The sequence below is a fragment of the Zootoca vivipara genome, chromosome 1 (assembly GCF_965207765.1).
Source record: "Zootoca vivipara chromosome 1, rZooViv2.hap1.1, whole genome shotgun sequence".
NCBI classification, from domain to species: domain Eukaryota; kingdom Metazoa; phylum Chordata; class Lepidosauria; order Squamata; family Lacertidae; genus Zootoca; species Zootoca vivipara.
This window is the reverse complement of record NC_142582.1, coordinates 79338973-79362921: the sequence shown is the minus strand read 5'-3', so window position 1 is coordinate 79362921 and position 23949 is coordinate 79338973. Positions and strand designations below refer to the sequence as shown.

Genomic DNA, 23949 nt, shown 5'->3' with positions numbered 1-23949 from the left:
AAAAGCCCGTCTTTTGTGGAGAAGGAGAGTTGTGATCAAGTCTAGGAATTTGGAGGAGAAGCACAGAAATACTTTTGATTTGCATGCCATTTGCCGAGCTTTTCGATTACAGTAAATATTTTCTGTCAATGGACATGCGCTCTGAACTAATTTTCCTGGTTTTAATTAAAGTCAGTTAAGCTTAATGTGCTTAGCTTTGATTGGATCCAGACCTGCCTATCAATAGGCAGAGTGAGGCAGCCAATTCTGAGCATTGTGGAAGCGCAGCATATTGCTAGTGATCTAATTTATTATTATTGTGTTTGTATTGCCAGACTGGAGTGCTTGTGAGGTTTTTTTTTATCATACCTGCCAAGTTCCTCTCTGAAAAATAAGGGACCGGACCAAAAGTAGCATACTGGAAGTAGCGCGACGGCCATTTTGGAACTGGGCGGAGCATGCTCAGAAGTGACTTTTGATGCTGCTGTGCCCAGTTCCAAAATGGCCACCGCACCAGAAGTCGCGCTGCAGCCATTTTGGAACTGGGCAGAGCAGCATCAAAAGTCGCTTCTGAGCATGCTCCGCCCAGTTCCAAAATGGCCGCCGCACCAGAATAAACTGGGAAAAACCAAATAATCCGTTTTTTCAGCTGGGGACAGCTGGAAAAACGGGAGACTTGGCAGCTATGTTTTTTATGCCTTAGGTAACTAAATAATTTCACAGGTCTGGGGTTCTTGGAGGGCAAGCCCAGTTGCTTCCCAGACAGCAAAATGTCTTGGGCCATATCTGACCGGATCATGCTTTATATCTTACTCCACATAGACATTTATTTTTCATGTATTTCAGTTAACAGGGCTGGGAATATATTATATTTTATTAAAATAATTTCATTTATAAAGAAATAAAGTGATAAGAGAAAAAGAAAAGAATGGTATGGAAAAGAAAAGTGCAGAAAGTACAGTGTAATACAATTAGTAAAATCAATTACATTTCCACATATTAGTATATAGATATAAATGATATTATTATCTTAATACATATGCGGTTATTGATAGCCTACAGCATTCTGTATAAACTCGAAACAAATGTCAGTATATTTATCCAGACAAAGCCTACATCTATAAGCAATCCATTCATAAGTTGCGAGTGTTGTCAGGTTGTCCATCCATTGATTAAAGGGGATCATATCTTTATTCTTCCAGTTCATCACTATCAGTCTCTTAGCCAGCGTTAGGGCACATAGAATCCATTTTTGTTGTCCCATTCTCTGCGTCCATGCAATAGGAATATAATTCAAAAGAATGTTCTCTGAATTTTTTAAACCCTTTCCATACAGTCATATTTATATAGTCTAGCACTTTCTCCCAGAACTTATTAAATACAGAACACTGTAAAGACATATGTTTCAATGAGGCTTTATCCTTATTTCATCTCCAGCAAAGAACTACTTTAGGGCTGGGGATATATTATAATTATTCGTACAGAAATATCTGTAAAATCTGATGCATCGAAGGCTGTTTCTATTCTTCAGCACATTACTCAGAGAATACAATGCCACCATGGCCACTGTTGCACGGGGAAAAACAATTTTTTCCCTAGATCAAGGGAAGTAATAGTACCACTGTATTCTGCTCTGGTCAGACCTCACCTGGAATACTGTGTCCAGTTCTGGGCATCACAGTTCAAGAAGGATACTGACAAGCTGGAACGTGTCCAGAAGAGGGCAACCAAAATGGTCAAAGGCCTGGAAACGATGCCCAATGAGGAACAGCTTAGGGAGCTGGGTATGTTTAGCCTGGAGAAGAGAAGGTTAAGGGGTGATATGATAGCCATGTTCAAATATATAAAAGGATGTCATATAGAGGAGGGAGAAAGGTTGTTTTCTGCTGCTCCAGAGAAGCGGACACGGAGCAATGGATTCAAACTACAAGAAAGAAGATTCCACCTAAACATTAGGAAGAACTTCCTGACAGTAGGAGCTGTTCGGCAGTGGAATTTGCTACCAAGGAGTGTGGTGGAGTCTCTTTCTTTGGAGGTCTTTAAGCAGAGGCTTGGCAGGCATATGTCAAGAATGCTTTGATGGTGTTTCCTGCTTGGCAGGGGGTTGAACTGGATGGCCCTTGTGGTCTCTTCCAACTCTGATTCTATGATTCAATTTGATGTCTGGAAGAAAAGTGCCCATGCAGTCAAGAGTTCTTGGCACTGAGCAAACCTATGGTGGGTGTATTCACCTACTTAGGGGTGAGGCATGTCATTGGATGATTAATGGGGACGGAAGGAAGTTTTTCATGCAGTTGCCTATTCTACTCTTACTAAGTAGATAAACATTTCAGGCTGTAGTCATATTTCATCAGAAAAGTATATTAACATGATTTTTTTAAAGGGTGGTATGAATGTTAGCCATGTTGTTCATGCTTTCTGCTCTACACACATGTATGAGCCGCCTTTTCCCTGAAGCTAAGTTATTTGACAGTTATACAGACTAATTTTTTTTTTTAACGATCCAAGCAAGATCCACTGCCAAACCTTTCCTAAGTATGCCTGAATGGCACCATTTAAAGGATTTTAAGTGCTGTGTTATCTGATGTCGTAGCTCTAGGCTGTACCGTGTGGGTGGGGAGCAGAGGAAGGACAGGACCACATAGGGAGACAGATGCAAACTGCTGCAGAACTAAGCTAGCTGCATTTTCCCTCTCTCTTACCTTGCACCCAAGAGCACCTAAAAGCCCGGTCCTAAACTCTGTTTACCAAGACGTAAGGATAACAGATTATAGTGGGGGTGCCTTCCATGTAAGCATGCTTAGAATTGTAATCAAATCTGAGTGGCTTTAAAGGGCATGTTTATTCGAAATACCATCAGAAGAAGAGTCAAATATGTAGAGGCAGTACATTCCCAAAATTAGAACAGCATGTATTATATGCTGAAATGAACTCTTCCTTTCCAGCTAATTGTATTTTACTGAAAGTGACAACTGGGGCCCTTGATGGGTAGAAAGCTGAGGAGTGGGATAGTGAGCTGAAAGGAGAGCAAGTAGCTAACTTAAATTAGCCCCATCAGTCCTTTTATCAGTCTCCCGGTGCTTATAATATTGAAAGACATGTTTATTCACGGTATCATCAAAAGGAGAGTCACATGGGTAGACAGTGTGTTCCAAAAAGTGGAACAATGTGTGTTCTGTTGTGCTGGTCTCTCCCTTTCCAGTTAATTGTGCTTAACAGGATGCGGGAATCGCCCCCTTGACTGGTAGAAAGCTGAAAGACTGGGTAAATGGGCTGACTGGGAAGCAAGCTACTAACTTATTATATTGGCACTCTCACTCCTTTTATAAATCTCTGGGTGATTGTAATGTTAATGTCTTCTGGCAAGCAACTCCTTTCAATTACTTCACTATTTTTTTTAAGCTTTCTTTGTTCATCAACAGCTACTTTGGTCAAGTATTTGTTAAGGTAAAGCTGGATAGCTCAGCTGGTTAACCACGACACTCTTAGTCTCAAGGTTGTGGGCGTGAGCCCCACATGGGACAAAAGACCAAAGTCATGGACCCAACTTGGACATGTTTATTAATGTCAGTGGGTCTACTCCGAGTAAAAGCTAGCAGAATACTACTCCCTGCCCGCACTGTGTGTCAGCCACGATCTACAGAAGTGGGGAAGGACTGGCTTGGCCTTTGATCCATGTTCTGTCATGTGGTGGCATTGGTTGTGATGGCTGCAGCAGCCAGGGGTGTTCCAAGGCGGGGGCGGGGGCCAGCACACCCCAGGTGCCATTCCGGGGGGACGAGACAAAATGCCGACCCCTGGTTGGCAGTACCTCCCGGGGCATGCACCGCTCGCCACGCACCCTCTGGGGTGTGCGCCACACCCCCTGGGACGAGCGCCGCTCCAGGTACCAGAGCAGGTTGCTCTGCCTCTGGCAGCAGCTGTAGGCTGGCATAACTATCTTTCCCCAGCTCCAGCTCCAGACTGCATGCTTGGCTGGGCTATGGGTATGATGGTTGTCACAACCCCTTCTATTGGGTTCTGTCTGCGGTAAGGGTTAGAGTTGAACCGTTAGCTTTCATTGGCGTTTACTCACAGGTCAGCGTGTTTGCAGCCCTAAGCAAGTGGCAGCCCAACAAATAAAAGTTGCATTTCAACCCCTTTTTAACTCCAGAATTTTACTGGTTAAAATAAAGGAATCCCTTGCCATATGTACCATCTTATGAACCTTCTTAAGATAGACATTAGGCCAAATGGCTAAACTTCTTTGTTCTGGGCCTATGAATTTGGCAATCTGTACAACCATGTTTCCTGTTTTATCTGATCATGTATACAATTTTTCCTGTACATAAGGAAAAGGCTTCTTGGATCCTTTCTAGCAAAGATGTTAGATTCAGCTTGGTGGCCAACAGACGCCCTTAGACATCATGTGCACTCTTACTGCCAGTCTACACAATAGCTTTCATTTCTTACATTAGTTTTCCTACTGGTGGCTGCAGAATCCTGGAGTGTTGTCTGGGGTCCCTCAACAAGAAAAACAACTTCCTTGCCTTATCAGTTCACCTGAAGGGACAGTGATGTACAACAGGCTTCTTCAGCATTCTGTATGAACTGAGTGTCACCCTTTACCTCTTTCAAGAATCCTCTGCAATCCTTACCTGTCAACACGAAACCCTCCTTGAAGCTCAGAAAGTTGAGAATTGTGGTTTTAGAAAAATACAAGAATAACAGTACCGGTACTTGCCTCCTACAGGTAGACATACCTGTCAACAGTGGCAGTCAGTGAGGTTTGCTAGGGGGGGGGGAATACTATTGTTGGTGGTTGCAAAACAGTAGAAGGAGAAAGGGAATTTCCACTTTTACCTTTTGGCACCAGGAACTGGAGGTTGGGATTGGTCTGGGCCCTAAACATTTTGTTGCCTGAGGGAACTTGAAATGCTACAGCAAGCTGGGTTACATAATATCCATGATTAAGATATTTTGACATGTAAGACTGAATATTCTACAAGCATCTCTCCCTTTCTGACTGCAGAAATACAATAAAAAATGGAGTAGCAAACCACTTGTTGCCATTTCCTGAGAGACAGCCGTTTACTCTGTGTAATGTTAGGGCCAGATGGTGCAATTGCTGAATGGATAATTCCTCGGATGTGAGTGCAGGCTGCTGACGTCAGCAGAGGTAACTCTGTAACTCTACACTTGCATATGGCTAACAGTGGGACTTCCCACCTCCTCCGGTGCCTAGCGGTAAGGCACTAGCACAACTTTTACTATTATACTGTGCAAGAGTTAAACTTTGCACAGACCTTCTCTTGCATCCCCCACATTGTGGTAGTAGTACAGTGGAACCTCTACCTACGGACGTAATCCATTCCAGAGGTCCGTCCGCTGGTCGAAACAGGATGCTAGAAGAGGCGTTTTGTGTGCATTCAGCGGTAGTGCGCTTCTGCGCATGTGCAGACGGCAGCAGCCACTTCTGTGCATGTGTAGATGGCAACAGCTGCTTCTGCACATGTGCAAATCGTGGCAAACCCGGTGTTTACTTCCGGGTTTGTTGCGGACGCAACTTGGAACGTCCGCGAGATGAGGCATGCGTACGTCAAGGTTCCACTGTAGTAGTAGTAGTAGTAGTAGTAGTAACAACAACAACAACAACAACAACATACAGCCTTCTATTTCAAAAATAAATGTTTTCCAATAGGCTTACAGGGAACTCAATAGAAGCCACTGTCTCAATGATTTTCATCACCTGCCTAACATAGATACTGGGTAAACAGTCAAATGGCAATGCACCTCTAGGGGAAGGGCTGTAGCTGAGTGGTAGAACTTCTGCTTAGCCTGCAGAGGGTCCCAAGTTCAAAGGCAGGAATTCACCTTTTCCTCTGTTCCCACATTATTCCTGCTAGCAGTTTTACCTAGCAAGCCACTTTATCAGCTGCTTCTGCCTATCAGCTTTCAAAAATTCAACAGGGTGAGTTTAACTCATTCCTAAGGACTTGGTGTCTGTGGCCCTTTGCCCCAGGATAATTGAAGAAAGGACAAGCAGGTATGGTTTTGTAATCTTTGCCTTTATTCAAGTCAAGATAGTTAAGAAACTGTGATACTTGAAGGGTGAGCAATGAATCTCAACTTACTACCCTGTTTAATTCTAAACTATGCGTCTCCCGCTTGATTGACAAGCAAAGGGAATAATTAAGTAATTAGCAGTTAACTGCTTGAAAATTAAAGTCCTGCTAGACCTTCCTACAAGACCTTGAAGCTGAACTGTTTAGCAGCTCCAGTATAGGAAATATCTTCATCCACAAACAAACAAACCTGCACAGCTTGCAAGAGTTTTCAGAGTACCTTAATTTGTTTTGAACTAGCACTTTCTTCCATTTCCTGTGACTTTAACAGGTGCAGGATAATTAGAAATTCGGGAGATACAATTCATGCCCCCAGCCCCTGACATGCAGCAGGAGAAATTTGAGGCTGAGCTTTTTTATTCCGGCATGATCAAAACATAGCTGCCAAGTTATCCCTTTTTTAAAGGGATTTTCTTTTATGCTGAATAGGCTTCCTCGCGAGAAAAGGGAAAACTTGGCAGCTATGGATCAAAATACCTCCCTGTCCTCCTTGCGGGCTTCCTATAGGCATCTGATTGGCTGATGTGTGGACAGGATATGGGACACGGGACTCTGTTTTGATCCAGCAGGGCTCTTCGTATGCTACTGAGTCCAATAAGAAAGTTAACATTTTGTCTACTTTTGCCCAGAGTATCAAATGGAAGGGACTGGTTGACGAGAAGACGAACTAGAGCGCCCTGTATCTAATACGAATTAACGGAATTTCAAGCTGCGTATCAAAGCCTCGGTGTTGTTAAGACAAGTTTAAGACAAGGGCCTGTATGGTAGTTACAGGAGGGGGAAAGCCTAACTTGTGTTGATGCCCAGATGTTTTTGCACATTCTGGGACATTGGTATGCACTTGTAGCCACTGACTTTTTGTTATGGTTCCTGTCGGTGTTGTTGTTGTTGTTGTTGTTGTTTAGTCGTTTAGTCGTGTCCGACTCTTCGTGACCCCATGGACCATAGCACGCCAGGCACTCCTGTCTTGCACTGCCTCCCGCAGTTTGGTCAAACTCATGTTCGTAGCTTCGAGAACACTGTCCAACCATCTTGTCCTCTGTCGTCCCCTTCTCCTAGTGCCCTCAATCTTTCCCAACATCAGGGTCTTTTCCAAGGATTCTTCTCTTCTCATGAGGTGGCCAAAGTATTGGAGCCTCAGCTTCACGATCTGTCCTTCCAGGGAGCACTCAGGGCTGATTTCCTTAAGAATTGATAGGTTTGATCTTCTAGCAGTCCATGGGACTCTCAAGAGTCTCCTCCAGCACCATAATTCAAAAGCATCAATTCTTCGGCGATCAGCCTTCTTTATGGTCCAGCTCTCACTTCCATACATCACTACTGGGAAAACCATAGCTTTAACTATACGGACCTTTGTCGGCAAGGTGATGTCTCTGCTTTTTAAGATGCTGTCTAGGTTTGTCATTGCTTTTCTCCCAAGAAGCATGCGTCTTTTAATTTCGTGACTGCTGTCACCATCTGCAGTGATCAAGGAGCCCAAGAAAGTAAAATCTCTCACTGCCTCCATTTCTTCCCCTTCTATTTGCCAGGAGGTGATGGGACCAGTGGCCATGATCTTGGTTTTTTTGATGTTGAGCTTCAGACCATATTTTGCGCTCTCCTCTTTCACCCTCATTAAAAGGTTCTTTAATTCCTCCTCACTTTCTGCCATCAAGGTTGTGTCATCTGCATATCTGAGGTTGTTGATATTTCTTCCGGCAATCTTAATTCCTGCTTGGGATTCATCTAGTCCAGCCTTTCGCATGATGAATTCTGCATATAAGTTAAATAAGCAGGGAGACAATATACAACCTTGTCGTACTCCTTTCCCAATTTTGAACCAATCAGTTGTTCCATATCCAGTTCTAACTGTAGCTTCCTGTCCCACATAGAGATTTCTCAGGAGACAGATGAGGTGATCAGGCACTCCCATTTCTTTAAGAACTTGCCATAGTTTGCTGTGGTCGACACAGTCAAAGGCTTTTGCATAGTCAATGAAGCAGAAGTAGACGTTTTTCTGGAACTCTCTAGCTTTCTCCATAATCCAGCGCATGTTTGCTATTTGGTCTGTCGGTGTTTGCCTGTCGGTGTAGCAGGAATTAAATCCAGCCTGCACTGGGCATGCATGACTGACTCAGCGCGTACTAGAACAGGTGGAAGTCAGTGTGGCCAAAGCTTTTCCCACAGCTGCATACAGTGCCTCAGTGATGAGAATAAATCCTGATGTGACAGTCCCCGATAACGAGAGGCCTGGTCTCACCAAGGCTGCCAAAACTCCTTAATTTTGCTTTGTTTCCAAGAAGGTCTTCAGCAATGACCCTTCAGTTGCAGGAAATTCTGCTGTTCTCAGAGCCTTTGTAATGTTTTAAAGTTGACAGAATTCTCAAGATAATAATCAACTCCATGAAAATATGTAGGAATTTTGGCTTGCTTTTTGCTTTTGCTCGCTGCATTTCAAAGCCACAGGGTGCTCAAGCACATTTTTTATATTATTAATAAGATGTGAATGTAGTAAAATGGATAGCGTAACCTGCATTTTCCCTTTAATCATTCATGATGCTGCTATGACTGGCAGCTTAGCAGAAAGAACACATACGTATAACTGTCGGCTGATTTTGCTAACTTTGCTATCTGACTAAATTGTCTAGTCTAGTGAATTAACTCTTCCCCTTTTATTGAGCAAACTGCATATGTGATTTCAGCAAAACAAAATCAACTTTGCACAGACACTTTAGGACATGAATGCCTTGCATTCTCACAGCATATTAAGAAGGACACACAGCATTTTTTAATGACTGGTAACCTATTTTGGAATATTCACTGGATTTAGAAATTCTGCCTCTGTTCCATTGCCAGCCACACCTTTCAAGCCATTCTTCAAATGGACTTTGTAGATTATGGCTTGTATACAACAAAGTTGTCCTGTTTGTACAAAGACTCCTGCTTGTTCAATGAAACATCCCCCCCTCCTCTCCCTATGTGCCCCCCTAAATATGCTCTGGAAGCTTGGGGGAAACCCAGAGCAGATTTTGGGGGGTACAGAGGAATGAGAGGGATGGGACATACTATTGTGCATGTGCATATCCTTGTGTGAATGGGATTACTTTCTTCGATACAAACTATTTGTCTTCCTCTCACAGAAACAATAGATAAAAATATTAGTACATTCAAATATGAAAGTACACATTGTGGGAGACATTGTACAGTCATACCTCGTGTTGTGTCCGCTTCATGTTGCGTCTTTTCGCGTTACGTCTCGTGGCAACCCGGAAGTACCGGAATGGGTTACTTCCTGGTTTTGCTGTTCGCGCATGCGCAGAAGCGCTAAATTGCACTTCACGCATGCACAAACGCACCAAATTGCACCGCACACCTGCTCAGATGCAGCGCTTCAAGCTGCGGGCATTTCACGTTACGATGCAGAACGGATCCGTCCGTAACACGAGGTACCACTCTACTTGCATTTGGATTTGTTCCCATATAATTCCCTCCTGATTTGGGTAGAGTTGTTGCTTTATTATAGTGATGTTTCCCCAAGTAGTGGCTTTTAGGAAGGATCGGAGATGTCTTGTGTTGTACTTTCTAATGGCAGAGTTGGATTTATGTCCCGGTCCATAGACCTTAGCACAGAGCAGCAAGGTGCATACACAAACTGGCAATGTCCAGGGCTTCCTAAACCACAAGAGCCCTGAGTGACCACCCAGAGGGCAGCAGATGATGAAGGGCAGTAGCAGACAGGCCCTGCATCAGCATCTAGGCCAACAAGGGCATGCTGGGACTGTTGCTTGCCGCCACCACGGCATCCTTTCTTTCTTTTATTTAACATCCTTTGTATATTTAGGCAGCAGCCAAGCATGTCCATGGTTACAGATGCTCATGTTGTTATTTTTACTTTAAATATATATTATTCTTTGTCTACAACAAAGTGGTGCTGAATCTCGAGTTTATCATCAGGGCAGCAGAAGCACAGTACATTTTCTTTCTGTAGTCATGATGCTAATTAAATGAGTTCTTTAAAGTGGGAAATGACACATGTTCAAAGTATTTCTTTTTTTATTAGGGCTGGCAAACTGCTTTTTGTTTAATTTTTGCTCTAACATAACAAGGATACAAAAGCTATTTTAAAGCATGGGATGGAGACGGGGGAAGAAGCAGATGGTGTAATTGTGTACTGCAGTAACATAGAGCTATGTAAATGTGTTTGTGCAAGGTTGCTGAAGACAATAAAGTCCAGGGTCTAAATTTACTTAGTTGTTGTTGTTGTTTAGTCGTTTAGTCGTGTCCGACTCTTCGTGACCCCATGGACCATAGCACGCCAGGCACTCCTTTACTTAGTTGCACTAGTGATTTGCAGGGGCAGGTGCCAGAAGAAATTTAGAAGGGGGATTTCAAGCTCAGAGTTTTCACTGCTTATGTAGCAGGCAACTTTACACCTGAATTTGCAGCCCTGTATTTTGATTCTTTCAGATTCAAACGGTCACCAAGAAAGTGCTTGTCCCTCAAGAGATCGATGAACCAGCCAATGCAACAGATTCCATCTTTGACATGTTGAATGAAACAGAGGTGACGCCAGAACCTCAGCTAGTCATTAAGAAAGGCCTCGAATTTAAGGATGGCATGAATGTCTTAGGTATGGAAACACTTTTAGTGTATGTGTGCTTCGCGGTTATTATTGTAGCGATATTGTGTATTGTTTCGATTATATTGTTATCTTGTCGTAACCCACCCTGTTAAGGTAAGAATGCTAACTAAATGATTAAATGTTTTATTGCATTATTATTATTTATGTTGTAAAATGCCTTCAGACTTTTTAATTTAAAATATATGTAAAGCAATATTCAAGTCCGATAAATCATATCACATATCCTTTACATACATTCAGATTTACATATTCATTTTTGCATATCCTCCTCTGTTTATCTGTATGTTGGCAGGCGAATCCAAATCAGTTCAGGGAAATAGCACTGCCAGTCATTGAGCATTCACACACACATATACAGATGAATGGTTATCCATCTAAAAGCAGCCTATGTTTATATCATTTGGTCATCATGACAATCTTTTATATTATGATTGGTTAGGAGATAAAATAAGGAATGTGGGTGCTTAGTTTTGACAGAGCCTCAGTAGCGTTTAATATTTTAGCATTCTTTCAACAGGACTCATTGGGTTCTTCATTGCTTTTGGTATTACAATGGGCAAGATGGGAGAACAAGCCAAGATGATGGTGGATTTCTTCAATATCTTGAACGAAATTGTAATGAAGCTGGTAACCATGATTATGTGGTGAGTCAAAGTCATCATCCGCCGAGACACGCTAAATCCAGTTGTATCCTGGACATCATTTTGTAGCTTTTCTGTAATTTCTGCACGACCTACCTCACCATATTGGTCTGAAGCTACAGGAATTATTTCAATTGTTTGCTTTTCACAGTTGTATCCTGCCCTTAGCCCACAAAGCTCAGAATAACATAAACAGGAGGTGCCCCCCCCATTTTATCCTCGCAACAGCTAGGCAGCTGGAACAGAATATGTGAGGCTGAACCAAACTCAACCTGGGGAGTTAATGGGATGCTGAGAGATTTGAGTTGAAGTTCAAGTTCAGAAGTGCCCCACCACACCTTATTTGGTCAGAGAATCAAATGAGGCTGTTGCTTTGTTTTTGCATATTTAATTTACTGCGGATGCTCGGGGCTTTCTTCTATCAGAACACACTGGATTGGCCTCAGAAGAACTTGATCTTTGCACAGCCACTGCATCACTGCTGGGACCGATTCCTAATACGATGCATCAACACAAGGCTTTCCTTCAACCCATGACTCTTTTTCATTTGCATAGAAGAGAACATTTAGTCTATGGAGACACATTCCTTTATTTCATATCCAAAGGGACATTCTATCCCATTATTTATGGCTACTCTCTTAGGAAAAGATCCATCCCCCTCCAGCAGCTTTGGTGATTTATGAAACTCTTGTGAACACCATAGTGGCATAAAACAAAACTGGGCATCTGCTAAGGATGTTTCATAACCCTTATTTAAGGATTATCCTCAGTGACCATTTCAGGAAGCAGACTGCCTGGCACCTGAGAAAACTGTGCAAAATGGGGATTGTGCGAAACTCATAGACCCCTGATTGATTTGCTGCTTCTGGGCAATGCTTGGATGGTTCATGAGAAGGTCAAATGGAGAGCAGATATTCCTTTAAAAAAAAAGCCCAGTTCCACTTTTGCTTCCTAAATCTATATCTCTCTGAAAAAGTAAGTTTCAAATTGCAAAAAAGAAAGTTAATATAGAGCATAAGAGTGGAGATCAGCAAAATTAATCACCATCAACAATAAATGCTCTCTGACACAGTAACCCTTGTTGGTGGGTAGGCACCAGAAATTGCTTGGGAGCCTGGATATAGCCCATAAGAAATGGAGTAGCCACTCCTGCTTCAAGGCCATTGTTGAAACCTTCACTGCGATTCCTGTCTGCATGGAATCCCAGCTGGAAGCTTCTCAGTAGCTTGAGTCCTGAGTATGGGCAGTGTTGTGACGTGGGGTTTGTGATTTCAGCTCTCTTGACAAAACATCCTGGAGACAGTTCTCTAGTAACAGCTCTTTATTAAAGTGAACAAGACTGACTGTGAGGGCAGGAAGGCTACATTTATAGGGACAGGGAACTAGCTAGAAGGGGATACATTTTGGAGGGAACAATATCAGGCAATCACAGTGCTGCCTTTTGGAGGGAACCAATAAGACAGAGGATCCAAATACAGCAGCTTAAATGAACCAATAGTAGCTGTACCCTCTGGAACCAAAAGGCAGTTACTTTATCCTAATGCAAATACAGACAATAATAATACAGAGATAAAATCCTTTGACTCAATACACAACACCCCTCCCCCCCTAGTGAGCACAGCAGACGTAATCCCTCAGGTACTGTGGGGTCCTACAACTTCTACTTGATCTCCTGACAACAGGTGTTGCAGGTTCTGGATTGGGTGTTACCTGTGGTGGAGGGGCTGCTATAGGGGTTTCGTCAGGAACAGATGGAGTTCCAGACATCTCAGGGTCCCCTACCTGTACCCCGTCATCATGAGGACTAGCAGACCCTGGTTCATTTGCTGAAGCCCCTGGTGACTGCACCTCTGGGCCATCTTCACTCTGGTCTCGCAGCTGTGCGTCATTAGCCAGGGATGAATTATCTGGCTCCTCCCTGCTGAGCGCCCGGCGCCTCAGCTGATCTATATGTCTCTTCCAAACTTGCCCATTTTCCAAGGTCACATAATAGGACACAGGTCCACTAGCCCGGGTGATCACACCGGCCACCCACCGCGGACCTCGTGAATAGTTCCTCACCCAGACCAGATCTTCAGGGGCGAGATACCTTGTTGTGTCAGTCTCAGCCTGGGGGGTTGCTCTTGAATTACGGTTTGGCATTTTATCTGGGTGGACATAATCCAGCACCGTTACCAGTCTTCTACCTAAGAGCAGCTCAGCTGGCGACTTGCCCGTCGCAGTACACGGCGTCGCATGCTGCAAAAATAACATTCGCGCAATGCGAGCTGACCAGTTACCCTCCATTAAGCGCGCAATGGATTCTTTGGCTGTTCTTACCATGCGCTCAGCCTGCCCATTGGAGGATGGGTGAAAGGGCGCGGATGTGACCCCTCTTATGAAGTTATCAGCCAAGAATGCCCTGAATTCTTGGGATACAAAAGCTGCCCCATTATCTGATACAATGGTCTCAGGTAACCCGTGGGTTGCAAACAGCTGCCTCAACACCTTGATTACGGCAGCTGATGCCATGCTAGGGACCAACGCCACTTCTAACCATTTGGAATATGCATCAACGATAACCAAAAAGACCTTCCCTTGGAATGGCCCAGCAAAATCTATGTGCAGCCGGCTCCAGGGAGTCCTAGACTGCTCCCACCAGTGGACTGGTGCTCTGGCCACTTCTGGCCGCACCTCTTGGCATGCCTTGCATGTTCGTACCCATTGTTCTATGTTCTGGTCCATTCCAGGCCACCACACATAACATCGGGCTAGCGACTTCATCCTGACCATTCCCGGGTGTCCCATGTGAAGTGTCTCAAGAACCCTGTTTCTCAGTGGTGCTGGGATGATCACCCTATCTCCCCATAGGAGACAACCCTTATGCATGGACAATTCGTGCTGCCTTGTCGCATAAGGCCTGAATTTTTCTTCATGCGGACCACCTGGCCACCCCCTCCCCACCCAAGTGAGCACACGGGAGAGAACAGCATCTTTCCTCGTTTTCTCAGCTATATCAGTAGCTGTTACAGGAGCCCCCGGAAGTGTTTCTAGCATCATAATGTGCTCCGCCGGAGCAGGATCCTCATTGCTCCCGCCAGGAAGGGGCAATCGACTCAGCGCATCAGCATGGCACAACTGTTTCCCCGGCACATGGGTCAAGGTGTACTGGAACCCATTCAGGAATATTGACCAACGCAACATTCTGGGGGAGAGAATTTGTGGCGTTTGTTTGTTTGGGTTGAACAACCCTAACAGTGGTTTGTGGTCCGTTTCAATGGAGAAATGGCGACCATACAAATAATCATAGAACCTTTTGATTCCTGACACAATTGCTAGTGCCTCTTTATCAATTTGAGCATAGTTGCGCTCCGTGGGTGACAACGTACGGGAATAGAAAGAGATGGGCTTTTCCGACCCATCCGGTTCCCTATGACTCAGCACAGCCCCCAGGCCGTATTGAGAGGCATCACATGCCAGGACCAGCTGCATCGACTCATCATAATGAGCAAGGACGCTCCTGCTACTCAGCATTTCTCGCAAGGAGTCAAAAGCCTTTTGCTGCTCCCGCCCCCATCGCCACACATTCTTTTTCTGCAAAAGTCTATGTAATGGTTCAGCTACCGAAGCTTTCTGGGGTAAGAATGAATGATAAAAGTTAATAAGTCCCAGGAATGACTGCAACTCCGTCTTGTTCTGTGGTCGTGGTGCCTCGATGATGGCCTTAATCTTAGCATCTGTGGGGTGGATGCCTGATGCATCAATTTTAAACCCCAAGAAATCCACAGTTGGCACCCCAAAACTGCATTTTTCTTTTTTCAGTTGCAACCCCACCTCCTTGAACTTGAGCAACACTGCACGGACACGCGCAACCAGTTCCTGTGGGTCTTTTCCAGCAATCAAAACGTCATCAAAAAATGGCAAGACCCCCGGCAGACCCCTTAACAGGCGTTCCATGAGCCCTTGAAAAATCCCTGGGGCCACACAAACTCCGAACTGTAATCTGTTAACTCTGAACGCCCCTTTATGTGTGACAATAGTCTGTGCTTCCGCTGATTGTGGGGTTACTGGCAGCTGTTGGTAAGCTTGTGCCAGGTCAATTTTGGCGAACACCTTGCCCCCAGCCAGTTTAGCCAACAGATGTGATACGACTGGAATGGGGTATGAGTTTCCCCTGAGTGCCTTATTGATAGTACATCTAGAACCTGCACATATCCTGACTTCCCCATTTGCTTTAAGGGGCGTGACGATTGGAGTCTCCCACTTAGCAGAGTCCACGGGTGAGAGAACTCCCTGCTTGACCAATTTATCCAGCTCTGCCTCGATCTTGGGTTGCAGTGCAAATGGCACTCGCCTTGGTTTGAGTCGGATTGGGGCCACCCCGGGGTCCAACTCGAAGTCAACTGGGGGCCCTTTATAACAACCCAGTTTTCCATTAAAGAGACCAGCAAATTCCTTGCATAATGCCTCGCTCATCTCAGGGCAGGTTTGGATTGAATTAAGCCCTGAGATACTCAGTCCCAGGGCGGGGAACCAGTCAGTGCCCAGGAGACTGGGGCGACTGCCCTTCGCAATCACCAGTTTGAGTACAGCCTGTTTGTCCCGGAACTGTACTCTCACGGCACACATTCCCATAACATGGATGTGGCCTGCTGAGTACGACTGCAAGGTTGCCGGGAAGGGCTCCAGAGGGGGCAACTTACCCCTGGGGAAGAATGTCTTCGCGGTCTGGTCCGACACAATGGTGAATGCAGATCCAGAGTCCACCTCCATGTCGCACTGCTGACCCTCAATCTTCACCTTGACGTGTGCCTTGCCTTGCGCTGGAAACTGCACGGCCCTCCCGTTGATCTCCGTTATGTAGTGGCAGTCCTTTCGAAAATGAGTTGCTGTGGGCGGTCTGCGATGCTCCAGTCTAGGTGCTCCTGTTGCTCCCGCCGCCGCCGATCTACAGACCCTGGCGATGTGACCTGTCTTCCCGCACATCCGGCACATAGCATCCCTGAAACGACAACTCTTCCGCCCATGGTTTCCGCCACAACCTGGGCAACTGCCTCGGTGATCTTTGTGCACTGTGCAGGCCTGACGCACCAACTCGACCCCACGGACTGGACTCTGGCTCGGAGTAGCCTCTAGCTCGTCCATGGCATGCGCAACTTCTATCTGTGGCTTAGTGGCCTTGCGACTGGCATCAAGCTCCTCTCTTTCATAATTCTCCGTGGCGGTGGCCTCCTTCAAGGCTGAAGCAAGGGTAACCTCTTCTTTAGCCACGATGCGTCTTCTGGCTTTCTTGCTGCTCAGACCACCAATAAACCGATCCAGGAGAGTCTCTTCCAGATTTTGGGAGCCACAGTGCTGAGCGAGCTTCCGGAGTTCAGCCAGAAATGCGGATACAGACTCCCCAGCATGCTGCTGCCTCTTATGGAACTCCATCCGCCGGGCCATCTTGGTCTCAGTAGGCGCCAAGTGGCTTGTTAGGCAGGCAAGAATATCTTGGAGAGATGTCTCACTCAGCTTCGCTGGAGCAAGTAATGCCTTGGCTAGCTTGAAGGTCTCGGACCCACAGTAGCTCAGGAATGTGGCCCTTCTTTTGCTGGCATCGGTGATCCCTTGAGCCACTGCGAAGAACTCGAAGCGTTCGACGTAGTCTTCCCAGGTGTGGGGCTCTGATGGCTGGAAGGGCTCCAATACCCTTGGACTCTCCATTGTCCTAGCGGGCAGGGTCGTCTTCTCAGCTGGCCAGTGAGTCTTGTTCTCAGCTGCAATCCGGACTCTGAGGCAGGGTTGTGTTTAACCGCTCCTCAGCATTCCGGATCCCACCTTCGTTGCCAGTTGTTGTGACGTGGGGTTTGTGATTTCAGCTCTCTTGACAAAACATGCTGGAGACAGTTCTCTAGTAACAGCTCTTTATTAAAGTGAACAAGACTGACTGTGAGGGCAGGAAGGCTACATTTATAGGGACAGGGAACTAGCTAGAAGGGGATACATTTTGGAGGGAACAATATCAGGCAATCACAGTGCTGCCTTTTGGAGGGAACCAATAAGACAGAGGATCCAAATACAGCAGCTTAAATGAACCAATAGTAGCTGTACCCTCTGGAACCAAAAGGCAGTTACTTTATCCTAATGCAAATACAGACAATAATAATACAGGGCCAGTGAGTCTCTTTGTGGGAGGTCTGGCAAGCCACCCATTCACTAAGAGGTGTCATTATGAACTGCTGGAGGGGATGGATCATAGGAAAGAAAACAACCAAACAAAAGGCTTGCTTCTACGATATTATCAGCATGTATTAGGTTTGTCAGCAAGCAAGGTTTCGGCTGGTCTGCAAAACGTTTTAATGTCTGGGCTGTTTACTGGCACAAGCAATGAAAAGCTCAGCCGAGTCAGTTAACCATCCTAACTGCCTGGCAAAAGCCATCACAAGACTTTTAGGAATTGTAAGGGAGTGGCTTTCTCTGGACCAAGAAATTATCAGGGCTCTAATAATACAGTACTGCTTCTGTTGTAGCCACTCTCACAGTGCTTATCTATTAGAGGTGGAGAAACTTTTTTTTTCTATCAAGAGCCCTTGACACACATAATAAATCAACTACTGCTACCAGCACCCCCTACACACAAAGGGAGAAATGCATCTGTCCTGTCTCAAAAGGGCTTTAAAATTTGGCAGTTTGCACTGACGGAAAGCCAACCTATTTGCACTTTCACCTCTGAAGGCACAGATCGGTTTTCAAACATGCCAATCCTCAGGCAGAAGAGCTTTGAAGATGCTCCGGTGGCTGAGAGCCACCCCCATCTGCTTCTTCAAATGTAAAAATGGGTCTGTGGTCCCCTATCAGCCAGCCACTTTCAAAGCTGTCCTCAAGACTGTGGACTGAATCAAGCCAACAGGATAGTGCTCTTTCAGTCAGTTTCTGCAGCATAGGGCCATGTAGCCCCAGGTCCCATCATCCAATAGTGGGGGTGTTTGGGGCTGAAAGGTTTTCCATCCAAAGGTGGTAATTTCAAGCTACATGGTATAACTTATCAACTGCCTTTATGATGCCATTTCTGTTTTTGAGACACAGACTTCTGCAATTGCATCCTTGTTTAATTCCGCCTTTTCTTCTAGGTACTCGCCACTGGGCATTGCCTGCCTCATCTGTGGAAAAATCATTGCAATCAAGGACCTGGAGGTAGTTGCTAGGCAACTTGGAATGTACATGGTAACTGTGATCATAGGCCTTATCATCCATGGAGGGATCTTCTTGCCTTTGCTGTACTTCGTGGTAACAAGGAAAAACCCCTTCACCTTCTTTGTGGGCATCTTTCAGGCATGGATTACTGCGCTAGGCACTGCTTCGAGGTATTTGATATGAAATGCAGAGTTAGCAACACTTTCGGGGCCATTGTAAATACTTTGCTAACAAGACTCACTCAGGTGAATGTGTGAACACTTATTGTGTGGATTAGCAATGCCTGTGAGCTAATCAGTTAACCTAAAAATGAAGGAAAGGTGTCAACTGGACAGACGTGCCTACAAACTCAGACCTGGTTCATAGCATTGACTGCAGTGATTGCAGCTGCTTGGTTCAGATTACATCTGTTCCCTCAGGGATTGCCTGCAGGAATTGGGGCTGGGAGAAAGTCTTCTCCAGGGCTGGCCTAGAGACCATATGATGCTGCATTGGAAGTGTATCAGGGCTTTTTTTCAGCTCTGAACTGAGTTCTGGAACCCCTCAGGTGGTGCCATTGTCATTCTAAGAGAATGAGGGAGTTGTTCGTGGTGAGTTCTGGCACCTCTTTTTCTAGAGAAACAGCACTGGTCATTTTACTATATAACATCTAAATGCCTTGTTAGTCCATTCACAACTTTGATGGACAATTCATATGATGAGGGATTCATCTCATATAAGATGATAAAGGTGAATGGAGATCATTCACGGCAGAAATCCTTCTCTAAGCCCAGCACCCCAGGCCTAGATCACCTGCCCTAAATCCAGTCCTGGACTTGTCTTTAGCACCAATAACTGCTGGGTCTTCTCTAGTTTTCATCTTCAGAAGTCTGAGATCTCTTTCCAATCAGGCAAAGCTTCCCACTTTGACTTTTAGTCATGATCTTCTCTGCTTTTCCAACAGAACCTTCTCAGGTTTCAGACATATTTCGCCCCCCCCTCCCCCCAGCTAACAGGAGGCTGTCATCTCCGTCTCTTCCCAAGGCGCCTCCACCAACTGACCTCTCCTTTTCTGAGTTCTTTAGTCCCTGTGACAACCAGAAGTAGTTGTGTTATTAGAAATCATATAAGAGTTTTTGTTTTTTTTAAAAAAATAGCATGCAATTGGGGGGGGGTTCTTCTGAACATGGGGGAGTGAGGTTTAATTCTTTTCTCCCCAGCTGCAGTCCCAACAAAAAAATTGTACTGCATCTATGATCCTTAAAAACTAAAGATCTTATTGGAGCAAAAGTGAGATTTTACTTTGTGGCTCATTGCCATATGTGAGGGGAACGGTTTTTGTTGGAATTGTAACTAAGGAGGTGAGAGTTGCTGGGCTTCAGATGAAATATTCCATCATGCCTGCTATCAATTTTGGTTTGCTTAAACAAATTATCTGCCTTGGTTTCTAATGGCACATGTTGTCACATCTGGTTTTACCCTCATTCGACAACTGTCAAAATATATACATCTACAGGGGAATGCACAAGCTTTGATCAAAACACTGTGCATAAGCAGTTTTATAACCATAGAATTTATACGCTTCCATCAGTTCCAGGATGGAGGAGGCAGAAGTTGAACTGTGAGCAGACAGAGACTTGGTGAATGTGTGTGTAAGATGCCTGGTTGTTCCCTCAGAGTGTCAATAGAGCTCTCTGTCCCAGTAAGTCTGAATTCTTTTATCTATAACCTTTCATTTTGCTTGCTCCTTCAGTGCTGGTACACTGCCTGTTACCTTTCGCTGCCTTGAAGAAAACTTGGGCATTGATAAGCGTGTGACAAGGTTTGTCTTGCCTGTCGGGGCCACTATTAACATGGATGGCACTGCCCTATATGAAGCTGTGGCAGCTATCTTCATAGCACAGATGAATGGAATTGTGCTGGATGGCGGACAGATAGTCACTGTCAGGTGGGTTTCTTGCCCTACACTGGAGATGGCGAAAACATGATATTGCAAAGCAGTTTAAAGTTGTGAGCCTCCATTGTAATAAACAGTGAAAAGCCTTGGCTGCTTTTGCCAGTTCCCAAGTAGGGCATCACATATTGCAACCTGCATGGGAATTACACAGTTTTCTACATGAAGTAATTTCTGTGTAGGGATTTATAAGATGTGAAGCAGACCTTGATTTCTGTCTATAACCTGGTTTCAGGGGCAATGTTGAGGTTTTCATTGTACTTGATTATAAATAACGGAAAATAAATATACTCAAGTAAGCGTGAGTTAAATGAATCACATATTGCTTTAATCAAAAATCATTAAATAAGAGTGCATATGGAAAATAAATGTGGGGTTTTTTTGCAAAATCAAAAGGCTGGAGTGTTAATAAAACTACTTTAAACTCAGTCAAAATCCTCTAAATTACAATATTAGAGGCTGCGCTGAAATAACAGGGAATGTGTTTCTACAGAAGTTGGAGTGATCAAGCAGTTCCCATATTCGTAAGAGAAATGCTTAGAGACGGTCCAACTAAACAAGTGGATGTGTTTAATTTCACAGTCTGACAGCTACGCTTGCGAGTGTTGGAGCAGCAAGTATACCCAGTGCAGGATTGGTGACCATGCTTCTCATCCTCACCGCAGTGGGCCTTCCCACACAGGACATCAGCTTACTTGTTGCTGTAGATTGGCTTTTGTAAGTAACATTAAAGAAACTTGTCACCTTTCTCCAAACAGTGATGCTATGGCTTAACTACCCACTCAGGTCTCAACTCCTTCATGATCAGTAGGAAAAACACTCCAGGATGTGCAGCAGCCGACCAATGTTTATGCAACAAAGCATTTAAAGGAAATGCACACAGATTGTTTCTGATACCCAACTGCAGCGAGATTAGAGCAGAGCAGAAATCGGCAAGCATTGTTTGCAGACCGTAGGAGGATGTTAACTTAAAGCATGTGGTTGTTTGCTGTTTCAAGGAAATGTCATTGAAGTAAAAACATTTCACTTGATGGAGAAGTCCTCCAGAAGAATGGACAAAGCCATAATTCAGCTGCAGAGGCAAGGTCTTAGCGAGGGGGTAGGGCTAAGGGCTTACCATTGTGTTTCTGATCGTTCTCATGTGGTAAAAAAAATACCTGTCCCCTGAAGCAAGCCCTGTGGCGAATTGTGCTGCTGACATTTGCTTCTTTAGAAAAGGTCAGATAGAGCAAGACAATATCATGGCAGTGCAAAAAAAAAAGGAGCTCAAACCTTCCATAGAGGAATTGATGCCATAGAGGAATTGGTGGGAGTATCTGGGCTTTTCACAGCACATTCCTAGGCATCTCCTGAGAAATAATTGAGAGATTTCGCACTGATTCACACAATCTTCCCTAGGCCTTCTTTCCAATTAGTTTCACTTTACTGTGCGTTTGTGTGTGTTACAAAATACTCAATAAAATACTATTAGAAATAATTACAGCTATATAGTATGGTCATGTAATATACAGACCTTCCTCTCTTCTTTTTCTTGTAAGGGCTATTTCACCCTAAAAAGATTTCTTCTGAGACAGGTCTCTGTGCACTGGTTTTAAACCTGAAGTGGCCCATAGTTAGTCTACTTAGATCAGGGGTGCCCAAACGTTTTTCAAACAGGACCAGATTTGATGAAGTCAACGTGCGGGAGGGCCGACCAAAGTTGTTGAGCTTTTTCTTGGATTTTGTTATGCATGTTATGTCTAGATTGCAGTCTATATTCCCATTGGTGCTGGTGGGGCAGTTTGAAATACTTTCCCAAAGAATTATTGTTCCTGTCAATTATATCAGTTCACCTTGTTAGTCTGTTACAGTTACTGAATACGGCAGAAATATATTTTATTTTGTTGTTGAGAAGCACCCAAGCAAACATCTTACAAGTCCTGATGTATAAAATGTGTCTCGAGTTTTGTTTTGTTTTTAAGCACTTTTGGTATGAGCTAAATAGACTGACATGAATGAAATCTGGGAAGAAGGAAGAGCATTGTAGCTTTTCATGAAAAAAAACATACAAGGGTAGTCATTCTTAATTATCAAAACTGAAATATTAAGAAACCAGGTCATTCACTTAAAATTTATCAGGAGTAAACCTTTTCCAATTTATTATACAGTGGAACCTCGGTTTATGAACACCTCGGTTTATGAATTTTCGGTTTATGAACGCCGCGGACCCATCTGGAACGGATTAATTCATTTTCTATTACTTTCAATGGGAAAGTTTGCTTCAGTTTATGAACGCTTCAGTTTATGAACAGACTTCCGGAACCAATTACACCCATGCTTCAGTTTATTAACATTTCCGTTTAAGTACTCCGCGGACCCGTCTGGAACGGATTAATCCACTTTCCATTACTTTCAATGGGAAAGTTTGCTTCAGTTTATGAACGCTTCAGTTTATGAACAGACTTCCGGAACCAATTGTGTTCATAAGCCGAGGTACCACTGTACTGTGTACATCCTGATTCAAAATTGCTGTAATACTGGGTTGCAAACTCCATCTTTAAAATTGTATAAAATATGCTGGATTTAACTTTATTTCTTTTGCTCTGTATAGCGCAGGGAAGATATATACAGACTTCACAAGGAAATCTTTTTTTTTAAGTGTTCTGATCTCCTGCTGTTCCTCTACTCCAAAGTGAACAAAAATGGCATTTTAAAGAACAGTGTTATTTGTCCACAGCTGGAATTAATCCAGAGTCATTAGTGGTAGCCAAGAACTGCAAGTTTCCAAAGGGGAAATTGACAAGCTTAGCAAATGTCACAGAAAGGTCTCCAGCACAGAGATGCTATGCCCAAAGAAGTGGAGAATTAGAAAGAGCCTTCTTGTGTAAATGGTTCATGTTCAGCTTCTAAAATGCTTGCTGAAATGTAGAGCTACCACTGCAAATTTAGCGTGAACACCTGATTTTTCTTTCCCTTTGGCGTTCTGTGAAACCAAGCCAAAAAACCCATGATTTATGACTGTAAAACGCCTGGGGGGATCACATTTTAATTTTTAGTACTTAGGCCTGGTGCTAAATAATAAATTGAGGAACAACAAGGGCCTATGTAAATGAAATGGACATACCATGAAGGCTGTCTGAATTACTCTCTATGGTAGCTTTCTCCACATAGAAGGGGGGGGGTGTTTCTCCATCTCACTGCAAACTTCCAAAATGATTGTTGTGAAATGAAGAAAACCACCTGATTGGCACAACGACTGACTGCCATGATACACAGATCCAGTCATCATGGGAAGCAGTTGAATTAAAGGTTCTCTGGCCCCTATTAAAACTGGGCTGGTAGTAAGTGGACCTCCGCACCTACAGATGCCAGCCTTGTTTAGGGCTAGTGTTTCACAATGTATACTTCATATCCACACACCATGATAAGGATTGGGTGATGCAAACGGATTGTTTCATGCAATCTAACTGAAATTTATAACCGACCAGCTGCTGAATAGTATTTTGGCACCTGTTTATAGAAGGTGTGGTATTGATC

The 23949-nt window shown here is 44.3% G+C and overlaps 1 protein-coding gene across 2 annotated transcripts in view; it reads left to right on the top strand.

Moving 5' to 3' along the window:
- The window catches only part of SLC1A2 (solute carrier family 1 member 2), a 99277-nt gene that overhangs the window by 68077 nt on the left and 7251 nt on the right, over positions 1–23949 (top strand). For both annotated transcript variants that reach the window (XM_035116278.3, XM_035116270.3), the window contains exons 5-9: positions 10530–10692; positions 11222–11348; positions 18437–18670; positions 20233–20427; positions 21016–21150. In XM_035116278.3, coding sequence (XP_034972169.3) covers positions 10530–10692; positions 11222–11348; positions 18437–18670; positions 20233–20427; positions 21016–21150 — 854 coding nt within the window. The remainder of the gene's footprint in view (positions 1–10529; positions 10693–11221; positions 11349–18436; positions 18671–20232; positions 20428–21015; positions 21151–23949) is intronic.